Source organism: Nelumbo nucifera, chromosome 2 (genome assembly GCF_055504915.1).
Source record: "Nelumbo nucifera cultivar China Antique chromosome 2, China Antique-T2T, whole genome shotgun sequence".
Classification (NCBI taxonomy): Eukaryota; Viridiplantae; Streptophyta; class Magnoliopsida; order Proteales; family Nelumbonaceae; genus Nelumbo; species Nelumbo nucifera.
Genome location: NC_142650.1, coordinates 17,668,541 through 17,683,718, shown reverse-complemented (window position 1 = coordinate 17,683,718; position 15,178 = coordinate 17,668,541). Strand labels below are relative to the sequence as shown.

Genomic DNA, 15,178 nt, shown 5'->3' with positions numbered 1-15,178 from the left:
AAACCAGCTTATTCCAACATTTTCATCTTGATTAAGAAAAATATACCCTCATTGCTAAAAACTAGCATAAATATGCATTCACAATTAAACAAAAAAGTGTTTTAATCTCTAAAATTAAACAAAATGGTTATTGTAACCGAGGTTCAATAAAAATTTCTTTTACTCAAGAACATGTTTCATGTGTTTTTGCTTTAAGAATAAAATTCAGTTCTAACAAAATTCCATCATTATAGCTCTCTTACACTGATAGTCCCAAAAACTAAATAAAAGAGGAGAATTGCATCAAACTGGTGGCTAACATAAAAACTTTTAATCAATCCAATATTAATTATTAATCCCAAATTGTTTTGCCTTACTCTAATGAGATAAATTACTTCATTTAAATAAAAGGCTTAAAAGAATTGTAGCTAATGAGATAAATTATTTCTGTGGTTTCTTTTCCTCCATCCTAGATGTGGTTGGAAGAGTGAGTCTAAGTGGCAGTAACTCGAGTTTCTACTAACAGAGTTGGTCAAATTCCTGAGCAATGTGAAAACTAGAATGAGAAGACTCAATGCACTATAGAATAGAACATAAAAAATGGAAATCTAAGAATCTCTGGTCCAGTTGAGCTTTGAACATGCTCAGGGAGACATGGAATAGCGACTGCACTTGTTCTACTGTAGCCTCTTTTCTTCCCATTGGAGATGTAATAGAGTTTATATGTGAGGATACATGAACCAATCACAGAAATGACGTTCAATTGGCTAAAATTCCAAATTACATAAGAATGCTATCAATTGAAAAGAAAGAATTCAAATTATGATACAAGGTGGGAGGAGACAAGGATCGGATAAGAATCAACTCAAACTAAAATCACGGAAGCAGCACAGGGGGAAAGGAAACGTGGCATCACCAAAACCATATGTTCCTGCTATCCACAGCCTTCACTGAAGTTGATACTAAAGGCATACGCCCATATTCTGCAGCAAACCTGTTGACACATTGGGATCTTCGTTCACTATGACCTCCCAAGCTACTGATACCAGTTGATCCAATCTCAAAAATCTTACCTGCAAACACCAAAGAATATTCATTTTCAAATCATAATTCCCAATGACAAGGAAGTAAAGATTCCACAAGCCATTAAAATCAGCCACTTGTAAAACTGGGGGCACATTCTAAAAATTCAAAAAAGAATAAAAAGAATAAAAAAAATCAAAAGTTAAACTGGATCAATGAAGCAAAAAATTAAGGCCTAGGCGAGCTGATTGAGATTCAATTCCAATTTAAGGGGGATAGTTCTACTCTATGGGATGTTATACTTGTGCTTGCATAAGAAATATGTCTATAACAGTACAGTGGGTTGGGAGATCAGCTAATGCATTTGCAGATGCCTTGGCCAAACAAGGGGTAAATAGGGAAACATTGTTCTGGGCACAACTGTAACTCTTGTTTTAACATCAACACTGATGTAATTTCTGTTATAGTTCTTGTATTTGCTGTTAGGAGAGGCGGCACCTTGCGCCTTTAAAGGGATTTTCTTGTATCCAATGAAAATGAATTTATTTATCAAAAGAAAAGATGAATGCTCTCCCCCATGCCACTAACCATTCCCATAGAATTATCAGTGAATAAACATATTTAAGTAACTCGTGCATAAAAAAATATATAAATAAACATATTTAAGTAACTGCTTTCATGACTTTCAACTAGGATTTGGTGATAAAAAAGATGCACTTCAAACCAAATTTGTGAATAGGAGATTTACAGTGATAAAATGACCACATTGGTGACCTTGCTTCATGCCAGAAGCTTCATTTAGCAAACAGTTAAAAGTGATCCTTACATGTGGGTACCATTTTGTTATCATAATCCTAGCTAAGATCAACTGACTCTGCAGTAGTTTCCAGCCTAAATGGCCATCCAAGTGAAAGTCCATGGTACAGTGGGTCATAACACCCACACTGTTACATGCATAGTGTATTCTTAGAAAGACCGCTTACGGTCCATAGTTCACATGTGTTGTCCACCTTATGTGCACTAAACATGTCTTATCTTACATCCTGGTACAGTGGGTCATAATACACACTGTCACATGCATAGTGCGTAATTATAAAGACCACTTATGGTCCATAGCCCACATGAATCATCCACCTTATGTGCATTTCACATGTGTTATCTTACATCCTGTTGCAGAAGTAAAATTAATTTACACAGAGAACCTAGAATGAGAGGCTAAAAAAAAGTTTAAGCAATTTAGACAAGATACATGCACAGCAGAAGTAAACAAGAAAGCAATGTCATTTACCTTTAACCCATATAGGAGGAGCACCTGTTACATTTGCAACAAGGAAAGACATTGCAATATCTTCGCAGTTCCTGGTATATGAATTCAGGATTTAGTTGAAACATGTAGAATATAAGCAGTATAGCACTATAGCTGCATAATAGGTAGAAAAACCATCAACAATTGCATAATGAAACAGAATTTAATGAAAACAAAACCTGTTCTTGGTTATATATTCTCGAATTGATGCTGGTATCTCATGTGTGTACAAATATAGATACTTTTTGTGGAAAAAGGCTGCTTTGGAGAGCACCATACTGTATGTACCCATCCACCAAACAGACCACCAACCTCCATAAGTGTAGTAGTCTTTGCCACCCTTCTACAAGTAGGACAATGTTCATAGATATAAGAGGTTCTTAATGCCAAAGTTCGAAAGCTAAATTGAAAATAACAAATCTGAGCACCTATAAATGCTTAGCATACCTGTGTCATATCTGATAATTATGAGATACAACACTAGATACTGCATCAATACTTCTAGATGTACTTTATGGCATTAACAATTTCAAAATATATAAAATGGTATATTTTAACAATTTATACTATAAAAATATTTGTATATGTCAAAATTTTAATTAAATTTCACAAGATGTAAGTCTTGAGAAATGACATTTAGCTACAGAAACTAGATATAAACACACGATATAACGATATTATACGGGATGCCCCTACCCATATATGTGTCCAGAATTTTAGGAAATAAAGAGCTTATCCCTGCTTCCAGTACATGCGACTGTGTCCATATCCTTGTATGGGCATCCTAGGCTTTGAAGATTGTATAAGTTACATGAAGATAATAAAAGCAGAAAATGAAAAAACAATATCATGCATTAGCAAAGCAAGCTAATGTGACCAATGAAGAGTATTGGTGAATTTCAGTATAGAATTTATGTGCTATATCATGCAAACAGGAGATTAGATGTAGTGTACTACCTTAAATCAACAACCAGACTAGATCGTGGAGCAGCAGCAGAAATAATTGGTTTTTGATCAATTATGGCTCAAGATGTTATTGATGATTGACAAAAGGAAAATAGTCAAGATTCAAAAAAAATCATGCAAGTCCTGAAATAAGACGTCCTAAAGATTTCCCTAACGTGAAGCCGTGTAATATTTACCAAGAGACTTTTAAAGCAGTGAAACTATTACTACTGAAAAAAAAAAAGAGGAAAAGGAACCTCAAGGCCTACCGACTGATCCACCCAATGAATACGTGGTACAAATCCCACCATGGTTTCAGGTGCACTTTGCCAAACAGTAAAAGCAAACTCTACTGAAGTGCAAGGAAATATAACGTCATCATCGATTGAAAAAATAGCATCAGTCTTCAAATCCTCGATTTCCTTGAATCTGTTATTCAGACTGTCTTCCTTATGTATGTCAAATTTCAGTTCAATATTTCTACCATCTTTAGACTTTGACCGAATGGTGTGCTGTAGAAATTCATGGAGAGAATTTGATGGAGGATCAGGTTCACTCCAGACAATATGTATAGAATCAAGTCCACGACAGGATGCATAGTGAGAAATAGACTGCTTCAGAAGATCATTTCTCTTCCATGTGTTAATCAAGATGGTGTATCCTTTTCTGTTCACACAAGATAAAATCCAGTACATAGAAATAAGAATCACAAAGGAAATCATAGTGCAACAACTATTCAAAACCATCTTCCTTTCCACTAGAGTCAAGCATTTAGAGCCTCCAGTTGTTAAAGTTACCCACCTTTCTCACTTTTTAACTCTTCAAAACCCAGTTTTAGATGAACCACAAGAAGAATATTTATTCTGCAAGATTTTACCATATATATAATTTGCTCAAATCCCAGTACCTTCACAAGAAGAATATTTATTCTACAGGATTCCTTTTTTGATATTGTATAGTGTCTTAGATGTACCTCTGGAAGATCATGCAAGCTATGAATGCCATTAAAACTGAAGGAAAAACCTAGTAGGATTGCTATAAAACCAGCCATTTTTTTGTAGAGTAAAACATTCGGCAACCAAGGAAAAATACATTGATTAGATGATTGTAGTGCAGATAAGGACATTTAGACAGATGTGTAATTTAATTAAAGGGTAAAATACAAAAACCTCCCCTGAAGTTTCGGACAATCATAAAAACCTCCCCTATAGTTTCATTTTAAAAATACCTCCCCTGAACTTTTGAGAAAATCAACAAAAACCTCCCTTCCGTCACTGTCCCAGACGGAAAACATTAGATTGATGCACCAGTTTTTTTTCCAAATATCCATTCTACCCTTTTATGAATTATTTTACATACAAAACTACTGAAATAATCCCATTTTAACTCAACAAAAAACATATTTCAGTAATTTTGTATGTAAATTACTGAAATGATCGTTAAAAGTGGTTTTCGTTGAGTTAAAATGAGGTTATTTCAGTAGTTTTGTATGTAAAATAATTTATAAAAGGGTAGAATGGGTATTTGGAAAAAAACTGGTGCATCAATCTAACGTTTTCCGTCTAGGACAGTAATGGAAGGGAGGTTTTTGTTGAGTTTCTCAAAAGTTCAGGGGAGGTATTTGTTAAAATGAAACTATAGGGGAGGTTTTTATGATTGTCAGAAACTTCAGGGGAGGTTTTTGTATTTTACCCTTAACTAAATGATAAAATTGAAAGAACCTAGGGTAGCGCCAATTGGTCAAATGATCACAAATTACAGGGCAATGACTTTACCATTTGAAATGAAGACAAACTAATGAACCTGATAGAAAGGAGTGCTTTGTGTGAGCTTAAGACTCTACAAGGATAAGAAGGATACCTAATGAGTATGTAGGTTCTAACTAAGTAAGAATTGTTAGCTCATTCTTTAATAGATTTGACCTTAGTGCTCAATAAAGAAACATACAGTCCCAATAAGCAATGACCTCCTACAATTATACTTGATGTTGTTAAGCAGAAGCATCAGGAGGATATTGGAACAGCAATTTAAGAACTTCCATTTGACTTCCAGGAGCATACTGCAACTGTACTGAAGAGAAGGCACATTGGTTGTTCTTTGATCAAGTGACGGTTTACCTTTTTCATTTCTGCAAAGTATACATCCATGTCTTGTTCTTAGTTGGATAAAAATTCACCATAATCTTACCTTTCCAGTGCTTAGCAACTTAGTGCCATAGTTTTCAAGGCATCAATGCAAGGCTAGGCAACAGGGGGGTGCCTTGTTGCCTAGTCGCCCAGGCGATGGATTTTTAAGTAAAAAACATGTACCCTAGGGTAGTTCCCTAGGTTCCATAACCATACTTCCTTAATAATTATCCATAATTTTCATAAGAAAAGTATAAGCTTCATGTTGAAGTATAGAAAATCAACATATTCATGAGAAGAAAAAGAAGAAAGAAAAGAAAGTTCAAAAAATATAGGGGCTGAACCCCTATTTCTGTTAAAGGAAAAGAAGAAAAGAAAAGGTGGAAGAAGAAAATGTGTTGACTAGACAGCATTTTAAGTTTTTCCTTATTGGTTCAGGTTTTTAAGTCTTCGAGGGTTCAATACAGCATTTAGCAATGTTTGTGTTGATTAAACCCTAACAAATAAGAAAATAATAAAAAGAAATAAGTATATAAATACACAAAATTAACATTTTAGTTTAATAATGTCTATTTTATAATTATAACCACAAAAAATTAAGAATATAAAAATTTTTTTATAACACACTATACAAAACTGCTTGGCAATTAGGCAAGACGAACCCAACCCCCAAGGGCGCCTTGTTGCTAGGCGTCGCCTTGACAACTATGCTTAGTACTTGTAGACATCTAAGCTGAATGTTAATCTTTATAAAGAATAATTTCTCAAGCTATTATGTATCCATCTATAAGACAGCTGCTGCCCTACATCTGCCTATTTACACCAACTTGGTGTATAAAATTGGCACTTCAGCTCCTGCACTGTATGACTAGACAACACATCTAACACCAGGCTCAGAAGCATAATTTCTAATGTTACCGTATGATCCTTTCAATGACCCAGGAATCCACAAGATCATGCTTTACAAGACAAATCCAATTCCTCTACTTAAAATTATGGATCCAAAAAATTTGGATGTCAAACCCTGGTCCTACATCTTTTAGTTCCCCCTCCCCCCCAACAAAAAAAAAAAGATGTATGAAAATCAAGTTCTTGTCTTCATAAATTATAGATGTCAACCTGGTGGAAAAACTTCAAAATTTCTTATCCCTCAAAAATGATGTTACCTGAGTGCAGTGAGGATGCGACTGGACTGAATGCTATATCAGAAACAGTGAGGAATAGAGCTAAAGCTCCCTAAAAGAATTTGTGGTACATACTAGGGTCTGATAAGCATAATCAAATAAAAGATAAAAAAAAATTAAAATATAAAATATAGAGAATATTCACTAAGACCATGGGCTTTTATGCTAGGTGATTAACATATCCTAGCAAAAGGTAATGGTATGTTGCAGCATAAAAAAGGTAATTGTATGACTAGGAGTCTAGGGAAGAAAACTAAGGGCTAGAGGTGCACTATCAATGATTTGAATAAGAGCATTGTGGTCAAAGAGAACACATATAGAAAGAGGAAATCAAGAATCAAATCAAATATAAAATTCAAGAAACCATACCAGGATTCAAGAACTAATAGAGATCTAGAAGTAAGACTTATAACTCTAAAACACTAAAACTAAAATGACCAGTAAACTTGACAGAAAATCAATAAATGGATAATTAGAAGTTAAACTTTCCCTTGTTAAGAAAAGAACCAACATGGCACAAATCCTTAAATTAAGGGTTTCAATTTAGTCACACCAAGAGTATGGAGACAGACCACATGTTTTAAAAAAATCTTGAGGGGAAAAAGAGAAACTGTATACAGTAACTTGTGTCTCTATTACATCTTCAACATCTTGTATAGATATTCTAGTGTGAATATTCAGCTTTTCAAATGAGGTCTGATTTTGTACGATTTCAGAAAATAAATGACTTGCTTTTCATTCTGGCTCGCAATCATTTTCTGATAACTTGGAAATTTGATCTGTATTTTGATGGAATCAACAATTAAACTCATACAGCTTGACTGGGTCATTGGTCTCGCTAGTAACACAAAATTTGATCTGTATTTTGATGGAATCTCTCAGGGCATCATTGGAAAGTAAACTAGTTGTCATGATAAGTTCCATTGCTTGAGTGCAGGAGAAGGGTGCAGTAACACAAAAGAAGATCTGGGCCTTAACAAGAATTGCACCAAAAACCTGAATCAAGAACTTTGATATAACTTTGACCACTTGCTATGTTTTCAGGTCCGATTGGTGTAGGGAATTCACTTAGAGCTGAGTTTATGGTGGTAATGGAAGGGTTAAAGAAGCCTAAATAATTGAATATCAGAAAGCTAATTGTTGAAGGAGATTCAAAATTGGTTATAAGCTGGTTGCAAAAGGAGGAAAATGGATTATGGTAGTTTGCCAACGAAAAAAGAAAGTTCAATTGGCTAACTCAAATGTAGAGATTCAGCTGCAATGGGTTAAGAGAAGTGATAACTCCTTTGTGGATGCTCTTGCTAAACAAGGGGTGGGAAGGGATCAAATGTTCTGGGCTGTATTGTAATTCTGTTTTTTTTTTTTTTTTTTCTCAGGGAGGGTTAAGAGATTTTGCCTCTCCCTTTGCTTCCTCTATACCTTTCTATTAATTTTTTAATAAAGTTTCTATTATTGATAAAAAAAAAACACAGCTTCAACCACCAAGAAGAATATGGAACCAAATCAAGGAAAGAATAAATTTTATTCAATTACTTGTATCTCTATTACATAGTTCAGCATTTTGTACAGAAAAATAGAAGGGATTGCTCAGCCATTCTGAGGCAGTCAAACCCACAGGCCTTAAAGTCTGCACCTGCAGGCCCAAGCCTGCAGGGCGCAGGCTCTGGCTTAGCATATGGTCCAGCCACCATTTTGTAATAGACATCATATTAGACTTTTTCAGAATCAGAAGAATCTGGAATAGGAATATTCTGTAATTCCTGTCTTGCTTTTCAAGCTAAAGGTAAGCCCATCTACCACTATAAAAGGCATTATACTTTATGATACCTGAATATCTATACATGACTAGTATACTGGTGTTGGACATGATATGTTCAAAACACAACACTGGATAACGGAACACTGGTAAAATACACATTATAGCATCAATACTTCAAACAGGTAAAATTATATGTTTTAACAAGATATATATACTATAAAAAATAGGTATATGCTAGAAGGTAAATTAATTTTGGAAAGATATATGTATTGATAAATGAAATTTAGCTTCAAAAACTAGACACAGAAGCATGATATAGGCATAATAAATGGGATTTAGTGTTGCATGGCCTGAGAATTTGGGGTGGTAGTAGGATGTTTCAAACATAACAGTACAAATTCTTCGAAGTACAGACAGCCAATTGTAATATGTAAGCAAAGGAATTGAAATTATGAGGTAGGCACTGTTTTAAGGGACAGTCCCCCAAGACAACCAATTGTAATATGTAAGCAAAGGAGTTGAAATTATGAGGTAGACACTGTGGGATAGCCAAAATGAGAAGAGGAGCTTGGCACAAGCCAAAATATATTCCATTAATAAAAAAAGAACTGAAAAGAATAAATAAATATGATGCCCATACAGTATCCATATCCAGGATCTTAGGAAATGGAGAGTCATATTCCTGTATCCTGTATCCATATCTCTGTCAGTAGCCATATCTAGGCATCATATATTATACTCCTTATTAGGGAGTTAGAAGCTTGCCCATTTTTGCTCTGCAAATTCTGCTTGAAGAAGAGGGATCTTTCTTCCTTTGGTGGTGAGACTTCATTCTTGAAGTGGTATGTTTGTGACTCTACCTATTATATTCCTATTCTCATCCAGTTTCTCCCTTTATTATTCTTTGGTATCTGTTTTCTTTCCATTATTGGTAAAACCCACCATTAAAATATTTTCTTCTTGAAAGTTTAGTAACTTGAGCAGTAAACCACCTTGGATTTCATGCCCATGTTGCAACCTCGCCTTTGGTTCCATGCCACCACCACATTCACAATTAGAATGACTAAAAATTTAAAAGTACATAATTTTATTTTTATTTATCTACAAAATAACAGAATTATACAATCATATAATTCTCTTTTTTCTGATCAACGAAACAGTATAATGTTTACTTTGGAGTACTTCCAGTAAACTGAAGCCCTTCATCTAATTAGACCTAAGGTATAAATGACTTCTAGAAACTAATGAAAGACTAGTAGCACCATCTGAGAAGAAGTTCTCTATATACCAGTCCAATGAATCAAGATTGAAGATTCCAAGAAAATTTAGTTAGAAAACTAACCATTTTTGTACATTTAGTTTCCAATTTTCTATAATTAGCTGCCATCTCAGCTCTCAATCCCTGGCTTACAATTTCTAGCATAAACAGTGAAGCAATTAATACAATACCAAGACAGTTCATTAAGTGGATGACTGTCCCTCTGGTTAGTATAGCATTCATAAATAACGTTCAGAATAGAAAAGGCAGACGTGGAAACAACAGACAAGAAAAAATAGGCATAACCTTATCATTTTCATTATTCACTAAGGGTCCCTAAAACATGTCCCATTGTGTATAACATGTTCAGAGATTACACTCAACTTCTCAAAAGCAAGCAACCGTCTGGAAAACTATTTCATCACTACTAACACTCAACTGAACTCAGCCTTTTTCGAACTGTATGGGGTCGGGTTACCCTTAATGAATAATAAAACTATTATAAGAGGGGGAAGTACGAATTCAGGCAGACAAGTGTGTAACGAATTCAGGGCTAACTGATAATTCAGAACGAACACGAACTAGCTCAAATAAATGAATGTCCAAAGGAAAATGCTGCAGTGGAACCAAATACAGTAAAGGGGAAGAAAAGGCAAAGTGTTGAAAAAGAAATAGGCTAAAGGGTGCAAATTTGAGCGATCAACCAGATAATTGATTGAGAAGAATTCAACCAAAGCATCATAGAATCAAGTGTATGCCGCCTTTCTAATAGCAATCAGGAATAGACTGAAAAGAGAGGACCAAATAGCAAATAAACAGTGCAGAGAGAGAGAGAGAGAGAGAGAGAACAGCAAAAAGATATGACGGAAACAGAAGAAAGGTAAAAAAGAAATCAATTTTTCGGGTGTACGGACCTCGGAACAGAGGACCGTCCGATGGAGGCTGGATTATGTCTCCATCCCATAAAAGACGCGGCGCGGCCAGCGATAAGCACTAACGTGAACACGATGCAGCAGCAGAGGAGCAGCTTGATCTTGACGGATCCAACGGAGGAGATCGTGTTCTGACGAAACCTCTGAAGAATCCTACGGCTAAATAAGCTCCCTCTCATCAGAGCAGCTTAGTAAGAGACTGGCCACCGATCCGAGTCCACAACGCATGTTTCAGGGATGACGAGTGCATCGGCACTCCGGCAACCTTGATAGTTCCATTTAGTGAAAGTGGAAGGAGTTCCACTGCATCTGCACTCCTCCTGTCCCACCAATCCTTCTCTTCCACCTCTTCTCCGGCGTTGGTCTACAGCGGTCCCTGTTGGAAGCACGTACACAGAGATTTTAGGAAGTAACCGAGACGGAGGAGAGATGACAAACAGAAGCCAGGCTTTCCCATGCGACGAACGAAGATTAGCGGTGATGGTGGAACATAAATACTACTTTTCTTGGTGAGGATGGGATCTCTATATTGCCATTGCTGCTGTCTGCCGACTGCCGCGAGCGCGAAGCAAGGCCTGTTTCTGCACTTTTTTTATTTTTTTACACCCCAGCCCAAACAGATCCTCAAACATAGAGGAGGGAGTACATCACAATTTCACAAATTCACAATTCACAAGCTCGTCGTCGATTCGTCGTCGTGCGGAGCTCTCCTCTCTTTTCGACGTCTGCACGTGCTTTCAACCCCTGACCGTGAGCATCCTTATTGGGCAGGATTACTGCTCTAACCTAGACTCGGCCACACCGTAAAATCCCCCCTTTCCTATTTCTAATTATAATATGCGCGATAGAAATTTGGAAATATAACAATGAATGAATGAACGAATGATCTCTCTCACCGATGGATCATGCCATTTTATAATTTGGACTTTTTAACTAATGACAGTCAATGCGATGGTATGTTACTTATTCATTTAAAAACTTTAAATGGGGCCCACTTTGTGTACGTAACCACCTTAATTGTACGGCACGTTAGATGTTTTTTTGGTATTACGTTAGATGGTGGTATTGGGTTCCCTCAGCTCTAATAATAACTCATATTATAAAAAAAACAATAAATCTATTTTATTATTATAAAAAATGATACTTTTTTATCGTAGCAGCCAACGCTGACAGCTAGCTAACTCACGGGGAATCACTGTTGCTATGATGCTTCTAACGCAGCCTAAAACCGTGAATGACCTTTGAGTTTGATATATTGTGAAGATCCAATGTGCCATGAAAGCCCAACCTTACATGGGACAAATAGACATCACTAGGGGAACCGAATCCGATCCCATTTGTCGGTAATATTTTATAGGGGTGAGCAAACGATTTATTTGGTTAAAAATCGAATTGAATAAATCTAAATTTTTAGAATCAAAATTTTAAATGAAAAATCGAACTGAAATTAAAATATTGAAAAACCAAAATAATCAAAATTAAAATTTTCAGATTAGTTCTCGGTTATTTCGGTTAAAATCGAATTTCAACACTATATATATTTTAATATATATTGTAGTGTATATTTTTAATATATAATATATTAAAAAATACATATTATACAATGTATATAATAAATTATATATTTTAATACATAATATAATACAATATAATATATTTTATACATATTATATATGTTAATATATATAATAGATAATAAAGTCTGGCTATTCGGTTTTTTTGGTTAACTGAATTTCTAAACCTGAAAATCAAAACCGAAACCAAAATTTTACAAAATTGAAAAAATTGAACTAAAATAACAAAAAACCGAAAAAATCAAAAATTTTCGGTTCGATTTTTCGGTTTTAACCGAATAATGCTCACCCTAATAGTTTATGGAGAGAATGATTGTTTCAGCCCACCTCAGAATTCTTAGTATTCTTAGTTCCATCTTACAGGTGAGATGAATCCTAACCATGGATTGATGCTAAACCCATGGGCAGGATGCAGTTCATAGAGGGGGGCTACTAGTAGACTATGGGGGGTTATAATTTCAGAATTCTGCATTGGGCTGCAGTGTATTTCTCCATTTCTCCATATTTTATATTCTCAACACATGAGGATTTTGGATGTGATTAGGGTGTCATTCGGTAAAGTGTTTATCTCATGGATGGACCATTTCCATTCATGCCACAGGATGAATTCCCTGTTCCATAGGCATATCGGTCCTGTCTATACCCCAAATTATCGTCGATAGTATTTTCTCGTGGAGGGGGTCAGTCTACGGTTCATTTTTGATATCTTACTTCACATCACCCTCTAAACCTACCATTGAAGGTCTCTACCGCCAAAGATTTTTTTTGCTATGCTCTACCAAGTCTCTCTACCATCGATATGCCGTTAGATTTGTCAGAAACAGATTTGTTAGAATGTCTCCACCGCTGGTATATTATTTTCATTTCTTTAAATATTAATTTTAAATTTTTTATTAATAAAATAATATTTTTTATTTTTTAAATGATTTTATTATCATTTTTCTTGAAATTAATATTTTTTTAGTTAATATTGAATTGCCAAAGCTTTTCTTTTCAATTTGTTTATCATATAAATTATATAAATTAGACATTTTATGATTGACTGTATAGATTATTTCATAAATTGAATATAAGATATATGGAATCAAAAAGTGTAGTGCGCCTATAGAACACCACTATGGGTGCATAGTTTGTCTATAGTTTAGAATAGTTGCAGACTATGGTGTAGTATGGATTATTGGTCATTGCCATAGGGTATGGTGTGGAACAGTCCACACTCACTAATTTCTCATCCACGCTACAAAACACTCCCTATATATACTTAGAATTTCAATTTTCTTTAAATAAAGTATATTATTATTATTATTATATAAATTCTGCCTATATTATTTATCTATTTAACTATCTTTATCAAATATAATATTTTTTTTTTCTGGGGCAATAGATTTTTCTTGTTTGTGCTTTTGGTAAGCAAAACGAAGTTTGTTCTCATTCTAACTCGTATTTGGTTTAGTGATGCAAACTGTGGTCCTTTATACAATTGAAATGTAAGAGAACATCAAAGTTATCACTAGATTTTCAGGCATCAATGAGTACCTACAGAGATAAACAAGAAGTATAACTTTTGGAGGTTTGATAATTAATGTGATCTTTGGTTGAAATTTATGACAATTTGACGCTCTTCATCCATTCATCTATAATTTGAATCAAAATTGTTTTATTGCACACGGATTGAGCTTTTCCTAAAATTTGAATGAACCCTAGCCAAGCATGATAGTCGACTGTTTTTCACAATTAATCGAGCTGGATGGCATCTTCCAGGTACTAAAAGTTAAAGCTTTTTTTTTTTTTTTTCTCTTAAAATCTTTATTGCTATGATCCAAGGGCTAGTAGAAAAAAAGGTTTCCTTTGATGTTTTGTTATGCAATCAATGCATGCATGGTGCCGAGTAAAATCTGTTGATATTGACATTGATGGCATCATTCTGGATGAAAGGGGAGAAGGGGAAAAGGGAAGTATGATGTATGTTGTCATGTTATAGAGAATCAGAGATGGTCTCTTCTTACTGTTACATTTTGATAGAGCCTGAGTCTTCCATATTGTAAAACTAGCTTCTAATCACCCTGTCCAATTTTAATCAATGCAACCCCAAAAATGGAAGGACATCATCCAAGGCCTTTCAAGTTTGAGCTAGCCCGATGCGCCCATGAGAGGTTTAATTCGATTGTGAAGGAAACTTGGATGAAAAGAAGTGGTTTCTCAAATGTTCCAACTGCCAAAATTTGTATATAGGGTCTAAAGGATAGTGCCTTAAGAGGGGAATTAAAAAAAATCTTGGGAATATTTCAAAAAATATTGAGAACATTGGAGCTAAAGTTGAACAATGTTCTTGGGATGCTAATAGTAATGAGAATGCAAGTAGAAAGAAAAGACTTAGAAAAGAGACCAAATTCGAAGCCATTAAGAGAAAAAATCCTTTGGTCACAAAAGTCAAAGATGAAATGGCTGAAATGGAACACAAAGATTTTTTCATGTCACTACGATTCAAAGGAGTAGGAAACATATTGATAGGCTCATGGATAGTAATGGAAATTGGGTGGATGAGCATGAAAGAATTAGCAATATTGTTTGAGACTTCTTCCCTGACTTTTTTTATGAGTCGCTCGCCGAATGACAATAACGTTACCATAGATAAGCTACTACCGTTCGAGTTGAAGATTTAAACAAGGTAAATGAATCCTCACAAAACCCTAGGTCCCAATAGGCTGTCAATGTTTTTATTTCAAAAGTATTAGAGCTTAGTTGGTCCTTTTAAGATCTAATCAGTAAAAGAAATTTTTAGATCAAGAAGTCTGTTGAAATTAAAAAAGGCTAATAAAAAGTAATTAAATAAGTAATAATAGAGTAAATTACACGGTCCTTTGTACTATGGAATCTCTGACAAAGAGCCCACGCATTGTACTTATTGTTAATAAGTATTATTAGTTTAAAGCAAGTAAAACAAAATAACTAGTAACCAATTGTTTAGGGCAATAGGGCCCAACCAGTCGATTTGCATGCTTGGTTGCAGGTCATTGGCCACTTTGAGGCCGGGTTATGCCTAATATGTCAAGCTAAATGGCTAGGTTGAGCCTGTATGTCTAGCCCCAATG

At 35.0% G+C, this 15,178-nt stretch overlaps 1 protein-coding gene across 3 annotated transcripts; it reads right to left on the bottom strand.

The window, feature by feature from the left end:
* Positions 1-639: 639 nt before the first annotated feature.
* Positions 640-11,220, bottom strand: EPC1 (Nucleotide-diphospho-sugar transferases superfamily protein). 3 transcript variants are annotated; one of them, XM_010258313.3, is made up of 5 exons: positions 10,495-11,220; positions 3,523-3,919; positions 2,488-2,651; positions 2,291-2,361; positions 640-1,052 (listed from the first exon to the last, which is right to left on the bottom strand). In XM_010258313.3, exons 1-5 carry the CDS (start codon positions 10,689-10,691, stop codon positions 892-894), a joined length of 990 nt encoding a protein of 329 aa, XP_010256615.1. In that variant the 5' UTR covers positions 10,692-11,220; the 3' UTR covers positions 640-891. The 3 variants fall into 3 exon arrangements, with proteins under 3 accessions (XP_010256615.1, XP_010256614.1, XP_088754283.1); XM_010258312.3 differs by having other exon boundaries at positions 3,511-3,919; positions 10,495-11,138; XM_088898157.1 differs by having other exon boundaries at positions 2,488-2,648; positions 10,495-11,138.
* Positions 11,221-15,178: the final 3,958 nt, after the last annotated feature.